The sequence below is a fragment of the Uranotaenia lowii genome, chromosome 3, assembly GCF_029784155.1.
Source record: "Uranotaenia lowii strain MFRU-FL chromosome 3, ASM2978415v1, whole genome shotgun sequence".
NCBI lineage: Eukaryota > Metazoa > Arthropoda > Insecta > Diptera > Culicidae > Uranotaenia > Uranotaenia lowii.
The window spans coordinates 40,228,992-40,252,833 of record NC_073693.1 but is presented as its reverse complement, the minus strand read 5'-3'; the positions used below and the strand labels follow the sequence as shown (position 1 = coordinate 40,252,833).

General features: G+C 37.7%; 1 protein-coding gene across 5 annotated transcripts in view; it reads right to left on the bottom strand.

Moving 5' to 3' along the window:
- LOC129757556 (cAMP-dependent protein kinase type I regulatory subunit) overlaps positions 1–23,842 on the bottom strand; it is a 196,907-nt gene that overhangs the window by 59,813 nt on the left and 113,252 nt on the right. Inside the window, exon 1 of one of the 5 annotated variants that reach the window (XM_055754831.1) lies at positions 13,670–14,828. The exons of the other annotated variants lie outside the window; for them this stretch is intronic. Coding sequence (XP_055610806.1) covers positions 13,670–13,678 — 9 coding nt within the window. The 5' untranslated portion in view covers positions 13,679–14,828. Of the gene's footprint in view, positions 1–13,669; positions 14,829–23,842 lie in introns of those variants that run through there. 5 annotated transcript variants of the gene reach the window in all.

Below are 23,842 nucleotides of genomic sequence, written 5' to 3'. Positions count from 1 at the left end.
TAAATGCGCATATTTATGTTTTTAGCTTTATTTCATTACCACTTGCAATATTTTGATATTATTTAATTGAAAATGGTAGAAACGGATGTTAAGCATACGTCAAGGCCGAAATTTTGGTGAAATTTTTTACATCACTAGTTCTTTTGCATGAAACATAGTTAAGTATGCCATATGGCCATATTTCAGGGTAATATTTTGTTCATATTGTATTTTTATCGGATCTGTTGGGAGCACTGGTGGACGTAACGCCTAACGGAACCCTGGCGAGAAAGGCCAGTAACGATGATCTGTCAAAGATCCATGATCATTAGAACGAACGGAAGTAAAAAGAAAAAAAGCAATCTACTGAACGATCACGTATATAGTTTTCCGCCAATCGGGCTTCAAAATTATTATTAATAGAAAAGTTTATATACATTATTTCTCATTACTCGTTTCAACCATACGCTGAATCTAAGTGAATAACTCGAGCAAACCTAACGTGAGTTGAAAAATATTAACATTTGGATATTTATAAAACCTTCAATCTAAAATTGTACCTCAGGTGTTAGCCGCATTCAGTGTCCGATCCACATTTCTATGCAGACATCAATCAGATTCTTATAATATATGCCTCACGTGAGTTACCGAAACTAATTAACTATCAGTACAATAATTTAACTGTATAACTGTAATCTACCAGGTATAAACAAACAGAAAAACTCTCCTCATTGTAATCGGCCAGTTGACTTAAGCAAATTCTAAAACCGTGGGTAGTAGACCAAATGTAAGTCGATTATCTTTATTACTCTAAATCACGCTAAATAAAATTATGTATTTTAGCTTTAAGCTGTTCACAACAAAAGGACTGCTCTAAGGATTTTTATTTCCCCCAACAAAACTTAAAGATTTGCTTCTTACCGGGAGAACATAACCTCAACATGGCTGAGTCAACCCTGCATCAGGAGATGGCACTTGAAAGTGCTTCGGGCGACAAAAACTGCATGATGTGTGACGAATCGGACGACGCCGACCATATGGTGCAATGTGACGTTTGCCAATTCTGGTGTCACTATAAATGCGCTGGGGTAACAGATGCCATTAAAAATGTCCCCTGGACTTGCTCAAAGTGCACCAATCTTCTAAATGTGCCCAAAATAAGGAAACCGAAGAAAACCGTTTCCAAAAGGATAGGCACAAGAAGCGAAACCGGTTCGGATGTAGGTAAAAGCCAGGACGGAACTATGTCGCTAGAGGCGTCCTTGGCAATCCTGGAACAGGAGCAGCTTGCGATCGAGCAACAGCTTCTCGAAGAAAAAATGATCCATAGTAAACGTATGGAGTTGCTGGAAATGAAACGTTTACGACAGCAACAACTGATGGAAGAAAGTCTTCAGCAAGAAAAACAACAATTTGAAAAGGAACTTGCTGATCAGAAGGATTATCTTATCCGTCAAAAACAACTCCGCGACCAGTTCAAACGGATGAAAGCAGAACTGGCTGAAGAATACGAAGACGACGAAGAAGATAGCGAGAACGAATCGAAGGACCCGAACCCTGCTGGTTCAGATAAAACCCAGATTTGGTTAGATGGAGTTAACGATATGCAACGTACCACTGCCACCACCTATCAGAAACCAACGCATTCTCAGCACTCCTCGAAGGATACACCAGCGAATCCTTTAAGAGTGAATCCTTCGGGTGATCCTACAGGCTCAGCGTTCAAGAAGCCGATTCTCCAAATACAAGGTTCGAAACCACCATCAGCACATAACCAAAATTCATCTACTGAGTTTCTTCGAAACCTGCTGGAAAAACACGAGCAGAAAGTTCAACCGTCTTTCCCGCTGAACGAAGCTGGAACTTCCGTGAACCGGATTACGATGCCAACAGAAGCTGCATCTACTGAGAGTGTTTTAGAAGAACTTCTCAAGGCGATCACTCCTAAGGAAGAAGTCTCGATGCCCGCCGAGGGTATCTCGAGAAATCATTCGGATTTGACCACCGAGGAATTGAACACAATTCGGAACATCATCGAGCGCAGAAACCACACTGGGTTAGAATCTCAGCTTCGCGTACAGACTACAGGACCAACGAAGGACCAACTTGCTGCCCGCCAAGGGGTTTCAAAACATCTTCCAATTTTCCGTGGAGAACCGGAAGTCTGGCCGCTTTTTATAAGCAGTTATGAGAACACAACCGCTTCCTGTGGTTTCACCAATACGGACAACTTAAAACGACTGCAAGACAGCTTGCAAGGCCTCGCAAAAGAGGCAGTCCAGAGCCGGTTTTGCCAGAATCGGTTCCCGACGTCATCGAAGATCTGCGGCAGTTGTTTGGCAATCCCGAAAAGCTGATCAAGTCGCTAATGATGAAAGTACGACGAACACCAGCTCCACGTCTTGATCGTCTGGAAACGTTCCTCGTTTTCGGAATTACCGTCAAACAACTTTGCGACCACCTTCAAGCAGCCAAGCTTCAGGACCATCTGAGCAACCCGTCGTTGGTTGCGGAATTGGTCAACAAATTACCTTCGGAATACCAATTGGAGTGGATACGATACAAAAAAGGAAGACTAGGCCCATCTCTTCGTCTTTTTACCGATTTTATCAACGAGCTCGTCTCCGAGGTTTCCGAACTTGCTGATTTTAGCGGGGAACAACGAACCCCAATCAGTAGTCCACAACATCGATTTCGGAAGAAAGAACACGTAAATGCTCACAATGTTCAACTAGATTCCCCGATCGCTTCGTCATCGCAAAAAGGTCCCATCATCACTTCCAGAAAACCTTGCCCTATGTGCAAAAGAACCGATCACAAGTTACGGTTCTGTGATGATTTCGCTGCCTCCTCTTTGGGTGAGCGCTTTAAATTGGTCGATAAATTGAAGCTCTGTCGTATCTGCCTCTGCGATCATGGGAAAATCAAGTGCACGTACAAAGGTCGTTGTGACGTGCGAAACTGTAAAGGAGGTCACCATACATTGTTGCATTGTATGGAGGAAGCAGTTAATGTGTGCCATGTTGCAGCGTACCATCGGGTAAAACCTATCCGTAGAATTATTTTCCGGATGATGCCAATCGTACTTTATTGTGGCGAAAATTCGATTCCAATCCTGGCATTTCTCGACGAAGGTGCGTCGACGACGCTGGTGGAAAATTCTGTTGCAGATTTTCTAGGAGCCAAAGGCATTCACGAACCTCTCGTTATTTCGTGGACTAACGACGTCAAGCGCTATGAAGAAGTTTCGATGAAAATTCATTTGTCGATTTCAGCCCCTGGCTCTGACAAGAAGTTCAAACTTGCCCCTGCGCATACTGTTGGCGAGTTGAAGCTTCCGGATCAAGAAATAGACTTTCAAGAGGTCGTCGATAGATATCGCCATCTACGTGGAGTGCCTGTTTTTATGTCAGGTATCAGTGTTCCTCGGATTCTCATGGGTCTAGACAATCTCCACCTATTTGCACCATTGGAATCCAGAATAGGTGCTCCTGGAGAACCCATCGCAACCCGTTCCGTCCTAGGATGGACGATTTATGGACCCGAGGTAAAGAGCTATACCAGTTCTCGTCTGCATCATCACTACGTCGAACCGCTCACAAATCGCCAGCTCCATGATTTGTTGGGAGCCCAATATGCGCTGGAAGAACTTCCGTCACCATCTGTAAAATTCATCGAGTCTGAAGACATTCGTCGGGCTCGTGAAATCCTAGAAGCGACTACCGTTAGAGTAGGTAAGCGTTTCGAAACCGGTCTGATTTGGAAACCAGGCCAACCATCGTTTCCGGAAAGCTACTCTATGGCGGTAGAACGAATGAAATCGTTTGAGAAAAAGTTAACCCGAAAGAACCTACAGCAGAAAGTAGTCGAGCTGATACAGCATTACATAAGCCGAGGCTATTGCCATAAAGCAACGAACACCGAGCTGTTGAATACAGATCCATCATCGGTATGGTATCTTCCTTTGGACGTGGTGCAGAATCCCAAAAAGCCGAACAAGGTGCGCCTTGTATGGGACGCCGCTGCAATGGTACAAGGAGTCTCACTGAATTCCTGTTTGCTGAAAGGGCCTGATCTTCTCACGTCGTTGCCTGCCGTTATCAGCAAATTTCGTGAAAGACGAATAGCGGTAGGCGGCGACATACGTGAAATGTTTCACCAACTGCGGATTCGGGAAGCTGATAAACAGGCCCAGCGATTCCTGTTCCGATTCCTTCCAAATGAACAGCCAACAGTGTACGTGATGGATGTAGCCACCTTCGGGTCTGCCTGCTCCCCCTGCTCGTCCCAATTTGTAAAGAACCGAAATGCCCAAGAGTTCTCCGATCGATACCCTGGTGCTGCCGAAGCCATCATACACCGCCATTATGTCGATGACTATTACGACAGTTTCGACGGAATAGAAGAGGCGGTCCAACGAGCGAAAGAGGTGCGGTTGGTCCACTCGAATGGCGGATTCGAGATAACGAACTGGACATCCAATTCAACAGAAGTTCTCGTAGGTTTGGGAACCACCGGCAATGACGAAGCTGTACACTTCCATCTCCATAAGGTAACACAATATGAACGGGTTCTGGGAATCACTTGGGATCCTCATTTGGATGAATTCTCCTTTTCGGCTCCGATGAGCACAACTTCTATCGCCAAAGATAAACCTACAAAAAGAAACATCCTCAGCACTGTTATGTCTCTTTTTGATCCCATGGGCCTCGTTGCACCGCTCACCGTGTTGGGAAAAATGTTAATCCAAGATTTATGGAGAACCGGTTGCGAGTGGGACGATTTGATCGATGAAAGTACGTTGGCGAAATGGCAGCAGTGGGTTTCGATGTTCGCCACGATCAAACACATTAGAATTCCCAGAAGTTACTTTGGCTCGACTCCGTCTGATCAGTTTGGCGCCATCCAATTACATATTTTTTCCGATGCTGGTGAGAACGCCTTTGGAAGCGTTGCGTTCCTTAGAATCGTTGTTGAAAACTCCGTCAAATGTGCTATGGTGATGGCAAAGTCGAAAGTTGCTCCAATAAAATTACTATCGATTCCGCGACTCGAATTAAAAGCTGCGGTTCAAGGGTCGCAGCTAGCACAAGTCGTCAAAGATAACCACTCCCTTCAAGTCGATCAAACCTTTTATTGGACGGATTCTCGCACGGTACTTTCGTGGATTCAGTCCGACCAACGAAAGTATAAACCCTTTGTGGGGTTCAGAATAGGTGAAATACTTAGTCTTACAAAGCTTTCTGATTGGCATTACGTACCATCGAAATTAAATGTAGCTGATTGCCTGACTAAACGTGGTCCCACACCAGATTTGTCTGCTAATAGTATTTGGTATCGTGGGCCCGACTTTCTTTATCGACCACCCTCCTTTTGGCCTCCACAACATCTGCCGTCTCCAAACACAGAAGCTGAAGTTAGAGCCACGCACCTGTTCCATGAAATTAAACTGCTCAGTCCACTGATCGACGTAACTCGTTTTTCAAAGTGGAACATTGCTGTGAGAACTGTTGCTAGCGTACTTCGTTTCATCTCAAACTGCAGACGGAAACGTTCAGGCCAACCCATCGAAACCATCCTAGCCACCGAAAACCTTAAAAAGCTTGTGAAAAGGCAAAATGATGCAGTTCTGGTTCCGTTGCAACAGTCCGAACACCGACGTGCCGAAAACATCATCTTCATGGTGGCACAGGGTGAGGTATTTGGAGACGAGATTAAGACTCTTAAGAAAAATTTGAGTAATCCTCCGTCTAATTGGATTCCATTGGATAAATCGAGTCCTTTATTTAAATTTACACCTCTGCTAGACTCCGAAGGAGTCTTGCGAATGGAAGGCCGATCCGAAAATGCCGATTTTCTTCCTTTTGATCTCCGATTTCCGATTATTCTTCCGGGATGTCATGGAGTAACAGCGCTTCTTGTCCGACACTATCACGAACGGTATGGCCATGGGTTCCGGGCAACTGTGAAAAATGAAGTAATGCAGAGATTTTCAATCAGTGGTCTGACTTCGCTAATTAAGCAGATAGAGAAGGCGTGTGTGTTTTGCAAGGTCAGCAAGTGTAAACCAAGAATTCCCAGGATGGCGGCATTACCTGTTCAAAGACTGACCCCGTTCAGACGCCCGTTCACGTTTGTTGGAGTCGACTACCTTGGGCCGGTAGAAGTTTCCGTTGGACGTCGCAGAGAGAAGCGATGGATAGTCGTGTTCACCTGCATGGTGATAAGAGCAGTTCACTTGGAAGTTGCACACAGCCTTTCTGCTCAGTCGTGCCTCATGTCCATTCGGCGGTTTATCAGTCGTCGAGGCCCAGCTACGGAGTATTTTTCCGACAACGGAACTAATTTTCGAGGCGCCAGCAAGGAAATGGTGCAACAAATTCGATCGATAGACCATCTTTGTGCTGACGAATTCACAAATGCTACAACCTGTTGGCATTTCAATCCTCCGGCCACCCCTCACATGGGTGGGGTGTGGGAGAGGATGGTCCGGTCCGTCAAAAGTGTTATAGCAGCTTTGGACGACGGCCGTAAACTCAACGATGAAATTCTGCTCACCACTCTCGCTGAAACCGAAGATATAATAAACAGCCGCCCCCTCACTGATGTGTCTTCTGATTCAGAATGCGAAGCTCTGAGTCCAAATACTTTTCTGAGAGGTGCAAACCCGAACGAACCACAGGAAGTTGTATACCCAACCAACCTAGCCGAAGCTCTTCGAGACTCTTTCAAACGATCCCAGCAACTTGCAGATGAACTGTGGAAGAGGTGGATTAAGGAATACGTTCCGACTGTTAATCAACGTTCCAAGTGGTTCATCGAAAGTACGCCGCTTAGGGAGGGTGATTTAGTTTATGTGGTGGAAGGATCAAAGCGTAAGGCCTGGGTTCGAGGAGTAGTGGAACAGCTGATAGTATCCAAGGATGGTCGTATTCGTCAGGTCATGGTCAGAACGAGTGGAGGCGTCTTCAAACGAGGAGTCGCTAACTTAGCGGTGCCGGAAATTGGAGGTAACTCTGGTTCCGAATTGTAATCCGGGACAGGTTACGGGTCGGGGATCTGTTGGGAGCACTGGTGGACGTAACGCCTAACGGAACCCTGGCGAGAAAGGCCAGTAACGATGATCTGTCAAAGATCCATGATCATTAGAACGAACGGAAGTAAAAAGAAAAAAAGCAATCTACTGAACGATCACGTATATAGTTTTCCGCCAATCGGGCTTTAAAATTATTATTAATAGAAAAGTTTATATACATTATTTCTCATTACTCGTTTCAACCATACGCTGAATCTAAGTGAATAACTCGAGCAAACCTAACGTGAGTTGAAAAATATTAACATTTGGATATTTATAAAACCTTCAATCTAAAATTGCACCTCAGGTGTTAGCCGCATTCAGTGTCCGATCCACATTTCTATGCAGACATCAATCAGATTCTTATAATATATGCCTCACGTGAGTTACCGAAACTAATTAACTATCAGTACAATAATTTAACTGTATAACTGTAATCTACCAGGTATAAACAAACAGAAAAACTCTCCTCATTGTAATCGGCCAGTTGACTTAAGCAAATTCTAAAACCGTGGGTAGTAGACCAAATGTAAGTCGATTATCTTTATTACTCTAAATCACGCTAAATAAAATTATGTATTTTAGCTTTAAGCTGTTCACAACAAAAGGACTGCTCTAAGGATTTTTATTTCCCCCAACAGGATCAGTAGGAAGTTCTTCTTTTTTCACTGTAAGATCGTGATTTGAGCGTAGATTTCATGTTTAAATGGTAGAGAGTAAAAAATTTATAAGACTAATCTATTTTTCTTGATATAGGCATTTAACCTACCTTGATATGGGCATTCAGAACCTGTCTCTTATTCCAATATCTTATCATTTACAACTTTGCCAAAAGCTTCGATTTGTTGAATTTCCGATTTCCAGATGAATAAGAAAGAAAAACCACTAAAATTTTTGTTCACAGAATCTGTATGCACAATAATTAAAGTTCAATATATTATATAAAAACTGACAAAAATCTTGTTTGAATTTTTAAATTTTTTCGACTTTATATAATAATTTAATTTTATTATGCCATGTGTTAAAAGCGTATTACCCTCAAACTGCACTAATTAGATATGATGAATCTCCAGCCATATCGCCAATCGGCTGTATGCGCATATTACCTAACATGCGCATATAGGAACACTTCCCCCTACCTAACAGGTTTTCATTTTTTTTTTAACACTAGAAGGACCGGCAAATTGAATATACCTGTTCGGACCGCGACCAGTCAAAATGACTGGTAAAGGGAAATTTTTTTTTATCATAATATTTTTAACTTTTTTCTTTTGAAATTATTTTGTTATTTAATCGACATCATTTTTATTATAAAATGGAAATATTTTTTCACCATGGGTGCACGGAATCACCTCATTTTCGCATAGTTGGCAAATGCGTGTATGTCATAAAATGAATATTTCAAATAATTATCAAAAAATTTAAACACATTATCAATTTAATTATAAAATCATGTTAAATGGCTATAGGTATTGACCATGGGTGCACGGTTTCACTTCAATTTTGTTTTAGAAGATATTTTCTAGCATCCACCGCTCTGAAATTTTTCAACACGTTGCCTATAAATTATACCTGATATTGTAGGTTTTGAAGCATACTTTTTCTATAAGTAGAGCAATTTACCGTGGGTGCACGGATTCACCGCCATTCATCCAAAATGATTTTTTTTGCATGCTAAATGTAAAGAATAAAGACTTATATATGTAGATTCAAATGAAAAATTGTGTTAAATACATGGTTTTTCACTATGGGTGCACGGATTCACTGCGTTTTAATCAAATATTGGGCTTTTTACAAATTTTTAAAAAGCATCTTTACAAGTCTTAACTAAACCAAAGTCGAAACCATGTTTTTCATTTTGAGACATAATGATTTAAATTACGATTTTTATTTTAAGTTCCGTTTTTTCATTCCCGGAAAAAAAATATTTTAAACATATCTTGAAATAATAAATTTATTTATTTATTATTAAAAACAGGTTTTTGCAATCGTATATTTATCTGATAAGATCTAATCAACATTCAAGAAATTGGAAAACGGTTACCATGGACCGAGTGAATATTAGGAATTACAGACTCCGTTCGTTTTTGGCAACATTCGATTTTGGCAACATTCGATTTTGGCAACATCCGATTTTGGCACATGTGCCAAAATCGAACGGTTTTTAGAAGCGACATTACCTTTTAGTTTTCTCTATAACAGGACCAATAAAATTTTGACAAACACCAAAATTACGTTCTTAGGTTCAGAAATGGTGATAGAATACAACAAAAAAATCAAAAAAAAATTTAAAAATTTATTAAGTACTAAAAATAACAAAAAGACGGAAAACTAAAAAAATTCAAAAACAAATACAAACAATAGAGTAAAAATGACAAAATCAACTGAAAAATGATGAAGAATGACAAAATACAGCAAAAATGACAAAAAAAAAACATTGATTATAAACAAAACAAAAGCAGTGCAAAATGCATCAAAAACATGAGAAAAAAAACTTTAAAAATTCTAAAAATTGTCAGAAATGTAATTAAGATAACGTTAATGATAATAAAAAAGTAATTTTGTAAAAATAAGCGAAAAAAAAAATTAGAAAAAAAACCGTTCGATTTTGGCAACATTCGATTTTGGCAGCACAAAATGTTCGGGCATGTTGCCAAAAACGAACGGGGTCTGTATATGCATCAAGTTATGTCGTGCGACGGAAAACAGTGAAAATAAAAATAATGAATCAACATTGACAAATGTACACGTTGATTTGTTTTTCCTTAAAAGTTTTTTGATTGATCAATATTGCATTTCAAATACCGATCATATCTAACTCAAAAATGTTTTGTGTTCTGAAGCAAGTTGAAAACTATTTATTTCTATATAATTTCCAACGGCAAATTTACAGCCAATCCGTGCACCCATGTTGAAATATTTTAGCGCCGATGTGGTTTATCAGATAGGCTGGCGCGAGTCTGGTCTAGGTATGCCAGGCGTACTGGGTTCGATTCCCGTTATCGGCAGGAAAACACTTGGGTTCAAACCCCATAAGTTGCCGACAGGTAAGATGTGTTTCCTCTTATAATAAGAACGTTCAATTAGAATGTTCAATCAGTTGCCAGCTGGCCAGGTATATACACAGGTGCCGGAATACCTGTAAGTCAACTTCCATTGGAAGTTTGTCGAACCTAATAATCGAAGAATGCAAGTGAACACATACTTATGAAGAAACTGCGGTGTATCCGTGCACCCATGGTGGATATCCAACATATGAAAAATATTCCGTGCACTCATGTTGAAATATTATTTAAATGATTCAGTTTCATAGCTGATGTCTTCAAATTCAAATAAATGAGTACACAATTCTTAGTTACTACTCGATTTCTCCGATGGACATGTATTAAATCTAACACAACTTTTACAAATCTTGATGAAATTTCGCCAAATTTTGACAGAAAGTTTGATTATAGTTGAGCAACAAAACGGACTAAAAAAATTGGGAGTCAACTGTTTGAAGCGCCACACAGCGGTCAATCCGAGAACTTTTTCTACAAATTCTCATGACTTCGCATCGAAAATCATTAATTTCTTTACGAATGACACACTCCTGCCCACCATAAATCAACTAAGGTTCATTGTATTGAATGTAGATTGCAAATGAAACCAAAAGCAAGCGAAAAAAATTTATCTTGTTTGAGTTATAGGGTTGTGAATTTTACCAGTCATTTTGACTGGTCACGGTCCGAGTGTCCATGGCGAAATTTTTCTCGCTTATTAAAAGAGCTAGTGAAAGAAAAAATACACAGTTTTGTAAAGATTCAAAATTCATGAAAAGTCGTATTTTTTGCGAATTTTTAGAGCGTAGTGTTTAAAAGATATTCAACAAACAAAGTGTCCAACCAGCTATTTGGACGGGTGCGGTCTTTCTAGTGTTAAACGAATATAACTAAATCGGCATTTATTCGTTGTTTTGCTCCACAATTTCAATAGTATTTTTTAAAAAAAAATCGAGGTCAATTGATCTTGAAACTATAATGTAGCATTTTTCCGCCACTGCGAAATTATCAAGAATTTTCATAGAGTTCTAGAAAAAAAAATTGTATAGTTTTTATATAGAAATGCGTAAAAAATACATCGAAACATAATATCAAATCAGCTTGTCAACTTGATTGGGGATTTGTCTTTCAAAACTTAAAAGATTGCAGGAAAATATTTAGTTATTTTCTGGATTCAGTTATATTTTTTTATGGAAATCCAAAGACATTAAAAAAATGTTTTTTTTATACAAACCAATGAATAAATTTAGTAGTGCCCTAGTCATTTGAACTAAAGATTCGTGAAAATATAGAAAATCGTGTATAAGGCAGGGCTGAACTTTAATTGTTTGAATGTAAAATATTAATTTGTATCAGGGTAAAGACCTTAGATTTCGACAGGAGCATCTTTTCGATACAATTTTTACATAAGACATATAAACGAGAGAAAATGTGCAGTCTTTTGGATTCTCACTTATCCAGGTTCAACTGTAGTTAGTTTTGTATATAATAGTTGTATATAATAGTTTCATTATTTAATTTATAACATTGGAGTTATGCTTGTGAGTATAAGCACACTTGCGGAGATCTTATATTGCCCCGCAATTTGTTGAATGTAATGAACGAAAATAAGCGTTTATGAGATGAATCTATATCAAGACTGTCAAAAACTATTCATAAATTGAGAAATAATTTTCAAAATACTTTTTTAATTCCGTGAAAAAATCTCAAGCATGACAGTTTCCCCAGTGAGGTGCCAAAATTCCCGGTTTTTTCCCGGTTTCCCGGTAAAAAGATGAAACTCCAAAGTTTTTCCCGGTTTTCCCGGTTCGCTAACAACCCTGAGAAATTAAAGTTATTGAAAAGAAAAGCTCTTTTTTTTTCAATCAAAATTCCATGATTCTCATGAAATTTTAGTTATAAATCATAGTTTAAAAATTTTCCAGGAACTTAGAAAAATTTCTGGTATTTACGGCTAACGTTCTTTCTTTCTTTGATATCTCATGTTTTTCTAACACTTTCCGTCACCGTTGAAAATGTGATAATTTTCAGGTACGAAGATGTACCAAGATGAACTCAGAATATTAGGTTTGATAACAGATCTATTTATGTTGAGAAGGAGTATTTTGTTTGATGTTGTGAATATCTTTCTCCAACAAAAAATGAAGAATTTAGTCTTTTTTTTAGTCACTCACATGTTTCAGGAGAACATGTGATTATTTAACAGAATTTTTCACAATAAAAATCAAGAAGAATTGCCGTTTTTTTACTTTTACGTTATATTACACAAAAGCAACACTTACTTTAAGTAACTTTTCGATACAACGGTGAAAAGTATTGCAAATTGCAACCCGGTAAAATTAAATGAACTTTCAACTACAAATATCTATAATAAAAAAGCATTTAAAAGTATTAAATGGATTTGAAGTAATACTAAGGGGAAAAGCCTGGTTTTTATGTTTCATGTTTCTTGCGGTCCAGAGTTTCAAAGAAATTTGAGAAATTTTTCAAAAATTTCAAATAAATTTTCTAAGCGATTTTTATTCAAAACATTAAATCTATCAATAGACCCGAATAACCCGGGTGGTTAAAAGGTTTTAAATAAATAATAAGCTATCAGGATAGTTTTAACCTTCACAAACTGAAAAAAATACAGTGTGAATAAATTGTAGGGTCAATATTTAAATGCAAAGGCATGTAAATATGCATACGTCTTTTAAGAGATATTTTCATGAAAATGCGTGTAAATTTACACGTAGTCGAAGACGATTTTCCAACCGGTACTTGTTTAAAGCATGATAGTACAGTTAACTTTTTAACCCGGGATTATGAACAAAGTTGACAAAAGGTTGCCTGAGCTAAAATTCCATGCACGTTTTATGCAAATTTCCTGTAATTTTACATAACTCGCCCTGTAAAAACGCATTTAACAAAAAATCAATCATGATTTTTTAAGGTATCAAATAAAATTTTTAAACAAATACGATCTCTCGTACAACCCGAAGTCGTCTAAACTTCGGAACACTCAATATCGTGACTTTGCATCTGCCAATGTGACTGTCTATCAGGTAAATCAAAACAACGCCATTGTCACCCAATTTCCATCAATGAAAATCACATCAATTCATAAATACACATTTCAATTGTCCCTCAATAAAAGAGCATTCCACTAGATTGTGGGCAACCTAGGACTAGCTATAATAGTGCTGCTCACGTACAAATTACACGCCATCCACCGCACCGAGCCATTCAATGTAAGTTGACAAAGATGAGTGTGATCAAATCAAGCTCACTCCTCCATTTGTGTCCATTTCCATAAATAAAATCCAAACTGGCTGTGACTGTGCTTAGTGGGGTCCCTCCCGGTTTGGGTTTGTTTGGATAGGACTAAACCGACCATGTTCAAGCTGCCACTGCCCCAAAGGGGACACAAATGTGAAAATTGACTTAAACACATATGTCACTGACTATCGCCGGGTCTGGTTCTAATCAGTGACCGGCTTTTTTTGTTACGATTTATTAGAGAATAAAAATAGATTATTGTAGAAGTAACCAGTGATCACGAAGATGCGTGATTCGCCGTTACCCAACTAACCTGGGCCATATTTCTGTTCCGGAATTTCTCGGTGTGTACCCTTCCTCAGAGGTGTTGTGAATGTGATCAAAACAGCTGCCGCCGCACGTCACACGCGACTTAGAATAACCGGGGATTGCACTTTCCTTTGGTGAAAAATATCTGCCGCCGGCTCGTGGGTTTGCTTTTTTTTTCTTCGAGAGGGCAAACACTTCACCAATAATGTTTCTTCTTCTGGGTTGAAAGGAGAAATCTTCTCTCTAGAGCTAGTCGGTCATTGAAATTGTGGGTGTACAAACGACGAGAACCCTAATGACAACAGGACAAGTGGTTCGACGCTTCTCCTAGCCACTTCTCCGGATTGTAGGACTGGCTGCTTATGGAGCACACAAACTTTTTTTTCCTAATGGCGCACAGACTCAACACTTCTTGGCCGTTTCCCGCATCCACTTGGCCGACACCAAGAGAGGTTATATTTTGAAATCTCAAGAGACGGTGGCGCTATTTTTAGGTGGTTATTCACTTTTGAAAACGGCCGCCGGCCGCCACAAGATGGGTTTCTTCGAAAAATATTAATAAAAATATTCGGGGTGGACACCCTCCGGCGAAGTAAAAAAACACTTTTACAGGTTCTTGGGGATACCAAAATCACTGGAATTTTACACCCGAAAGGACACCGAACTTTTTTACGTGCCCAACTGTTGCCCAACTGCTACAACTTCCCGAGGCAAACTAATTCAATTAGTCTGCGGTAAACCTGAACCCGGAGGCCTAACCAAAGGGCTTGTTCTGTTTCGAAAATTTGCTGCACTCCTACACAAATGAAGAGGAATATCATCCACTTGAGGGGCAATTTCACTGCCAATTTAGTTTGCGAAATTGAAAGCACGGATGTCAGCCGTTCTAGTTAACAAAGAAAGCAAAAAAATTGATTGATGAGCCTTCTTCCAGCCATACGAATTTGCGTCAAACTGTCGCCAAATCTTTTAATGAACCACCACTGGGCGCCTAACCGCAAATTATCAACCGCCAAAAACCGCCGAATTAGTCAATTGCCGCACACAGTATCAATTGTCACGGTCGCCTAACAATTTCCAAGAACCACCACCAGACCTTCAGCAGTCAGGAGCCAGAAAACTTGCTTTCACCAAGAAACGCGCCAAACGACTGACAAGTTGGAATGTTGCGCACCAACTTCTTTGTAGCACACGTCGTACGTACCAAAGTCGTTCTAGTCTCTAAGAAGAGCAAAGTTGGAGGGAACCGAGGAAAGAAATCTAGTTACTAGCTAGCTTGCTAGAGGTGGCAAGCCGGTCCGTGTCCATTCAGACAGAATGTTTGAAGGTATGAGAATAACTTGGGAGCGGCAAAAATTATGTCTCCTCACTCCTCACTAAGAAAGACTCTTAGTAGTAGCTACATACATGCGGGCGATACTTGAAGAATGGGGGGACCGCCGTGCTACTGCTACATGGTCCTGATACAAACAAGTGATATACTACTTAGACGAATGGTTGCTGCTTGAGGCGATTCACGATGGGGTGGTGCTTGAATTGATATTTTTGCCCAAAAAAAAATGTCAATTTTACAAAGTTTATTTGTTTGAGTTTGATTGACAAGTGCAAATACTAAATTTGAATAAATCTTCAAACATCATATGATTAGCACAGAACATTATTTCAAATATAGTAACATCATCTGTTCCTATCAAGAATTTGACATCACTTTGACGACTGATGAATTAAAGAAACACTGTGCAGCCATCAATATGTGATCTTTGCACCCAACTGTGGAAATTACATCGAAACAAGTCGACCAGATTACCTTGTGCTGTTGCTTAAAGAGCAATATTTGCATCGTTGAAAATTTTCCGTTTGCAATAAACTTAAAAAATGACATAAAGTGGTATGCCGCGAACACCATCCAAGTGGTTTCCGTATACTATTTTCACAGGGTGGCCGGCGGATTGCCATTAAAAAAATCCAAGTTTTCCTAACTAAGATTTTAAATTCTTTCTAGTTCAACATATTATTATAATTTCGTTTTATTTATGTAACGTAAGATTGCAATCTTTTCAAATGTTACAATGTGCCCGAACAAAAACTTCCTAACATCGATTATGTGCCGAAAAAGTAGACATTTTTTTTTTTAAATTGAAAACATGTGAGATGACTTCAATTCAGTGAAACAATTTTAGGTTTGAAAGGTGAGCCAATCTTTCAAAATTGCGGTAATAAGGAGTATATTCGGAAGAAATGCAGCACATTGATTTGTGAATAACTCTTAAATGCATGGATAAAAATTGATGAAATTTTCTAGTGAAGCAACCTGGTTACGTAATGTGTGCGTCTGCAAAATTTGGTGCTAATCTGTAAAGTGGGTTTAGAGAAAGCGTCCAATACAGAAGCTATCTAACAAATTGTTTTTGGGCAGGATGGAGAAAAATCCTAGAAATTCTTAGTGGGAGACCCAAAAACAGCTGAAAATCAACTAATTGACAAAAGCTCATATGGTAAATCGTTTAGAAGTCCTACCCGTGAGCAGGATTTAACAGTGAGCTTAAGTTTGAATAAAGCGAATCAAGCGCAATCCGAAAATTTCTTAAGGGGAAGGGATAAAAAAAGGTGAATTTTTCTGACTGGTTCGTCAAGCTGACTAATAAATAGACCTGATTTTATTTCTACAAGGTAGGAAAGCTGCCTACCAGTAAAATAAACTAAATCCGGTGGTCAAATCGTAAGCAAAATATTTGGAACAGTGGGTAGTATTTGAAAAATTTCTTAATTGACAGCTAAACGAACTCATTAGTGGGCATCTGGCAGATTTCCAGCCAAAAACATTTAGTTTATAAATCTCGCCTGGATTTTACGGAGAGAAACAAGGAAGAAAAAAAATTGATGTATAGTACTTGAGGAGTCTGACCATCTGTGGTAGCTGCAAATCAGTCAATGTTTCATAACGATTGACACGATAAATGGCTAAATATACAAAGAAAACTGTCTCCAAATGCAACCATTTTCCCTGCATACCACTTCAATGGGTCCCACAATTTTTATATTCCGTTTTGGTTGGACCGGAATCGTGCCATTACGCCAAAACTGTGGCGGAGGGGTAAAAAATCAAATATACTGTTTTTGTGCCGAAGGAGGACAATCTGCTAAATTTGCAATAACTTCGACCAAATTAAATATTTTGAGTAATTTTGAAGGTCAAGCTACAAGAAACAAAAGTGGTTCATAGTATACATTATATAATAAAAGTCAAAAAACTCCTTCATTGGACGCTATCTCAGAAACTGCTTAACAGAACGTTAACAAAATCTTAACTGTTCAATTGTTAACATTAAAAGGTAGCTTCTCTGAAAATTTAATCAATTTCCGTTGATGAATTCAAAAGATATTTACAAAACAAAGTGTTTAATATTTGCTATGTTTGATAACTGACTAAACCTTTTGTTCTCTAGCTTTAGAAAAACCACCAATATTTCATAATTCTAGCACAGGTAAACAAAATTGGTATTTTTTCGTGAATTTGATAAACTTGATCATAAATAAATAAATAAAATATGATTTCTCTAATAGCTCTATTTTTCTATATTCTAGGATATGTTTTTAAAATCCATTCAAAAGATTTGTACATATTTTTGGAAACACTAAAAAATGGTATTCTTAAATAATATTCTCGAAGATCGCTAAAACCACGGGAATACAGGCTTCTTTGGAACAAAACTAACAGATGTTTCATTTTTGTTGCCTTTTCTGATTGATCAACTATAAAAGATAAAGATATTATTAACCCAAGCTAAAGTTTCGAATTATTTTTAAGGCATTGATAATAAAGTTTGGTGTGCTTTAACAAAAATATCCTAATAACTGAAATCTTCAAGATCAGTAGCCCAATTGTGTTCTTGATTGATAGAATATTATAGAAATCGAATTTTCTTAAACAACGTGGAATTCTAGTTTTTAAGCGTTATACAGAATACCTAAGAGAAATCTCAATCTTGCTTTGAATAAAGGATAATCAATTAGTTTATCTCAAAAACGCCTATTTAATCAAATAGGGAATTATGAATATTGTGTACATCCAAATTTCTGTATTCTACGGCGATCGTCAAAAATTCATCAAAAGCATTTTTAAGGAATATTTTTCATCCGGTTATGACGCGAGACGGAACACCATATAAAAAAAGAAATAATGGTCTAATGCTCATTTCGGATACCGAACGAAACTGTGAAATCACTTCGGGACATAGAGTTGCCAGCTTTCACTGTTCTCTAGGTATTTTTCAGCTTGGTTTTCTTCTTATTTACTGATTCGCTCTATTGTTGCACTATTTTCAAATTTTTAAAACTTAACAGAACTTTTTATTAAGAAAAACATGGGAATTAAAAATAAGGAAGAATATAAGTTAGCCTTGAATATCAGGCATATCTTGAAAAAGATAAAACGGGTCAGAGGTTTGAAATTGGCAAAAAAAAATTATTACACTTCCATGCGTTATTTTTGTTTGGACATTATTTTTCTATTGTCGTACAATGTACACCGAGAGGCAGCGTTGCCAGAATGCAAGCCACTAGAATCCGTAGGTTTGAAGAAAAACAAAAAATGTACTGATTTTGGCTAAATGAAACTTGATGATCGTTTTTTTTACGTTAAGCCGCAGATCCCTATAATTTTTTGGGTAATCCGTAATAAATCCGTAGAAAATGTTGAAAATCCGTAGATTTCGAGCATCTCTAGAAGTGCTTAAAATCGGTCCTATAATCAAGGTTGCCGAAAAATTTTTATGTTTTGGCGATTCTGACTTTCTGTGATTTTATCCAAAAATTCAATGATTGTTTTCTGTGACGCTTTTTCTTATGTTTGGTTTAAAATTCATGAAAAATTGGGTATTTTTTACATTTCACTTGAGTAAAACTAATTAACATTCCAATCCTACAACATTTTTCCAATCTTAACTTAGAAATCCGAAACTTATACTGTCATCAAAAATTAAAATTTTGGAAACACGTACAAAATTTAAAAAAAAAATGTGAAATCTGTGAATATTCCAAAAATTCTGTGTTCTGTGACACAAATTCTGTGATGAAAATTTGCTCAAAATTCTGTGATTTTACAGATATTTCTGTGATTTCAGCAACCTTGACTATAATTCAGTCAACTTCGTATCTTTTAAAGCAAACAAGTTTAAAGCTGGCGAATAGAGATACATATGTCTTTCGGCATTGAAAAAAATCTCTGATTTTGAGAAATACAAAAACGACCCCAAATCGACTCAGCTCAACATGAACCGTTGCCAAGATTTGATCCCAAAACAGTTGTGATTCCGAAGACGCCGAAGATTCTAAACAAAATGAAAAAATTAAGGTTAAAAGTGAACAGTGAAACTATTTTATATTGATTGGCAACCATGGTTTAAAACCATGAGAAGTTTGAGAAAAGAGAGTCTTCAAAATCGCACTTAATTGTAGGTACAGATCTGCTAACAAAAAAAAAAGATCTATGGGTGTCTAATATAGTTCGAAACTCCTTAAAAATAAGATAAATCTAACCAGTTCATCGTTATTGCATTCAAACATTTTCAAATCATAGTAGTTTTAAAGTTGCCGAAATCACAGAAAAATCTATAATTTCACAGAATTTGAGCCAATTTTCATCAAAGAATCTGTGTCACAGAACACAGAATTTTAGAAATATTCACAGATTAAACAGAATTTTCAAATTTTGGACTTTTTTTTTCAAAATTCAGTTTTTTATGTCACATAAATTTTGGATAATTATCTTTAAATTTGAAAAAATATGATAAAATTGGTAACGGTAATAAACTTTCCTAAAGAAAATGTAAAAAAGCCGCAATTTGACATAACTTATGAATGAAATAAATGAAAAAAAAACATCACAGAAAACCGTCACAGAATTTTTGAGTAAAATCACAGAAAGTCAGAAAAAAATTGAGTAAAATCACAGAAAGTCAGGAAAAAAATTTTTAGTCGAAACACACAATTTCTCCGGAAACCTTGGGTAGTTGCCGAAGCTGTGTATGAATTTTTATCACGAATTCCAGTGATCAGTTATTCCTTCAAAAAGTCTTTAGAAGTTTTCCGAAAAACTTCTGAAGAAGGTTACAAAGTTTGGTTAAAAGTTTCAAAATGCGGACATAAACATCTGTTCACTTCTTTCCAAATTTGCTTAAGAAAAACTACTAATGGACCATTGGTGAAATAAAAGGTTTTGCTTACAATTTGCTTCTATATCATGATCGTGGTTCATTATGGATTCTAGCCAAAGGATAGAAAATCAATAGGGAAAACCTCGTGCAGAAAGGGTGATACAAAAATGGTTGATAATTGTTCGTTTAATCAAAACCTTGGGATCGTTAGCTCCTTTTAATTCTTTCTTCTTCATGTCTTTTGCCAGTTTCCAACCCATTTGATCAACTCTATGAGGTCGCAAAACGACGTTCGTGTTCATACAGATTCAGTATAATTTATTCTACTAAAAGTGTAGAAATCACTCTACTGACAGTAACTATTGTGTAAATGAGTGAAATTGTTCTCCAAAGTTGCTGAAAAAATACATTATTTCAAACAAGCCCATCCAAAAGAGAAATATGATAGAAGCGTAAACAAAAAAAAAATGCGTTATGGAAAAGTACTGCCAGCTCCAGAGTAGCCATATGTAGAAATGTATTCATAATAGTTTAACGAGCGTTCATCGTATAAAATGTTTGTGTCCCATGTTATCAATCTGGAAACTGGCTGCAAATCTTTCAATTTAAGCTCAGAATCCCAAAAAAAACTCTTTTCAGGCCAAAAAAGCGTTTTAAAGTTGTGATCCTAAATTGAGCTCAGAATCCTGAAAAAAACACTTCTAAAGGCAAGAAAAGGCGTTTTAAAGTTGTGATCCCAAATTGAGCTCAGAATCTCGAAAAAAAACACTTCTAAAGGCCATAAAAACGCGTTTTAAAGTTGTGATCAAAATTAAGCTTAGAATTCCGAAAAAAACGCTTCAAAAGGTCAGAAAATGCGTTTTGAAGTTGTGAAGCTCAGATTACCGAAAAAAAACGCTACTAAAGGCCAGAAAAGGCTCTTCAAGTTGTGATCCGAAATCCAGCTCAGAATCTCGAAAAACGCTTCTGAAGGCCAGAAACCACGTTTTAAAGTTGTGATCTCAAATTGAACTTAGAATCCCAAAAAACGCATCTAAAGGCCAGAAAAGGCGTTTTAAGGTTGTGATCCCAAATTCAGCTCATAATCCCGAAAAAAACGCTCTGAAGGCCAGAAACCACAATTTTAAGTTGTGATTCCAAATTTGACTCAGAATTCCGGAAAAAAAAACGCTTCTAATAGACAGGAAACGCGTTTTAAAGTTGTGATCCCTAATTAAGCTCAGAATGCCGAAAAAATACTTCTAAAGGCCATAGAAGGCGTTTTCAAATTGTGATCCCAAATTGAACTTAAAATCCCGAAAAAACGCCTCTAAAGGCCAGAAAATGCGTTTTGAAGTTGTATCCCCAAATTCAGCTTAGAATCCCGGAAAAGCGCTTTTTAAGGTCAGAAAACACGTTTTAAAGTTGTGATCCCAAATTTGGCTCAGAATCTTGAAAAAAAAACGCTTCAAAAGGCCAGCAAAGGCGTTTTAAAGTTGTGATCCAAAATTAAGCTCTGAATCCCGAAAAAACGCTTCTAAAGGCCAGAAAAGACGTTTTAAAGTTGAGATCCCAAATTGAGCTCAGAATCCCGAAAAAAACACTTCTAAAAGCCAGAAAACGCGTCAAAAAGGCTAGAAAAAGCGTAGAATCCCGAAAAAACGCTTCAAAAGACCAGAAAACGCGTTTTTAAGTTGTGACCCCAAATTCAGCTCATAATCCCGAAAAAAAACGCTTCTAAAAGTCAGAACAGGCTTTTTGAAGTTGTAATCCCAAATTCACCTCAGAATCCCGAAAAAAAACTCTTCTTAAGGCCAGAAAAGACGTTTTAAAGTTGTGATCCCAAATTCAGCCCAGAATGCCGGAAAAATGCTTCAAAAGGCCAGAAAAGGCGTTTAAAAGTTGTGATCTCAAATGAAGCTCAGAATGCCGAAAAAACGCTTCTAAAGGCCAGAAAACGCGTTTAAAAGTTGTGATCCCAAATTAAGCTCAGAATCCCGACAAAACACTTCTAAATGCCAGAAAACGCGTTTTAAAGTTTTGATCCCAAATTAAGCTTAGGGTGAGGTTTCGGAAAAAAATGTAGACACTATATCTGTTTTGATAATCATTGAATTTGTGCACTGTTTGCTTGCGGAATAACCTTTGAAAGAGTTTTGTTACAGTGATGTGTTTCCATGAATATTCTTTCAACGTCAAATTTCTAGTTTAAAGAGTGCTGTAAGTACATAATTCGATTTATATAAATCACCGTAGATTGTCAGAACGCGTTTGATGAACTGGAAAAAGCAGAACATTTTCTCCTAATCTGAGAGAACACTCACTAAAGACGGCCACATAGAAAGTGAGAACTAGCAAACACTCAGTATTGTATTTTTTTTTAAATTCTCAATAGATTATTTGCTATCACGTAGAACCTCGTCACATTTTTGGAACGTATAAAATTCGAGTTTGAAAACCAATCGTATGGCTTTTCCAGGGAGCAATAATATATTGTATGGTAGAATGATTAAATTGTAACTTTCATCACTCAACTCAATACTACATTCTGTCATCGATAGAAATGATCATTTGTATTCACGCTGTTGTAAATTTGCTACAGTGTTGCCAGTTATTTTTACGACTAGTTGTAGATAATTTTAATCGTTGATTATAAAGTATTCTTGAAAATTTAACATTTTCGCCAATTTTTTTTACTACAAATAACTTTCATCAAAATTTTTAAAGTTATTATTTATTTTTGAAGGAATCTTAAAAAATCATATATAACTCAAACATGTTAGATTTGAAGTTTTTACGAAAAATTATCAGCGAAACTTTGAAAATTTGGCTCGTGTATTTTGTTTGCAAATCTTCAAAACAAAAATCAAGAAAAAATTTTTCCTGATTAGTGTGTTGGATAGGGGAGGGTCGCTCCTACAATGAGACCAATTTTCAGAGATTTCGATTTTTTTTTTCTTTTTAAAGACAAAAAAAGACACCGTGAGTTCAGATACAGATATTTCGATAAAAACTTATGAAGATAATAAATTGATATCGAAAAACCGGTATCAGAACTTCTTTTTTATGCCATTCGCGGTACAAATATCAAGTCGCGAGACATGTGAGCGATGTCACATCACGTGACCTTAAGAAAACAGAAAATGAATCGACAGAAGGCAGAAGCAACCCCATTAAACAAGGAACGAACGAAAGTATCGGTCGCATGGTTCATAAACATCGGTTGACTTTTATTTCCCTCAAGACCGAGCGTTCCCGGACGTGGATGTGTATGTGTGTGTCGTCTGTGTGTTGCGATGAAGATAGTGCAGGCCAATGATTTCACTCCATCCATACCGCGCGCGTGTACATATTTGTAAATGTCGTTGATGTAAAACGCCCGATAGGTAGGCAACAGGCGAAACGACATTTGAACGTATCTTTAGTATTTGAATATTTCTTTAATATTTAAAAGATTTCTAATAATTCAGTTGAAGTGAGTAAATCAAATTTAAATAGACTCAACCCCCATTAACAAATTATTTCGAGTAATACTAATTGCTAATGAAAATGTAAACTTGGCTTATGAAAAGCCACAAAAACCGCAATCCTTCGCAACAGCTAAACAAAGAAACTCTCGCCCCAAATACAATACTTCGAATTGACACCAGAAGCAGCGAGAGCCGGACGCAGCGTACCGGAAATGCAGAAAAAGTTTAAAAGAAAGGGTAGTATTTTCCACGGAAAACCACCAATCGGGAATCCAATTAGGATTGAGAGCACTCTCGATGCGGCTGCGATGGTGGCGGCATTGAAAGCTACTACACGAGGCCCCCCCTAGATGATGGTGGGATCTCAAAAGTAACTTGAAGAGGCGTGGGGGTGATTTCCTTCCAAAGCTCCGCCCCCACGCCTCTTCGGCTCTGCGTTTGCCATGCATAACCAAGAGCCCAGCTGACGGAACCAATTTGTTGTTTGCGCCCCCACGGGGAGATGAAGAGGCACCTGAAATAATCCTTTTGATAGGACTTTATTTGCTTTCTCCGGCCGGGGCAGCTCTTCTT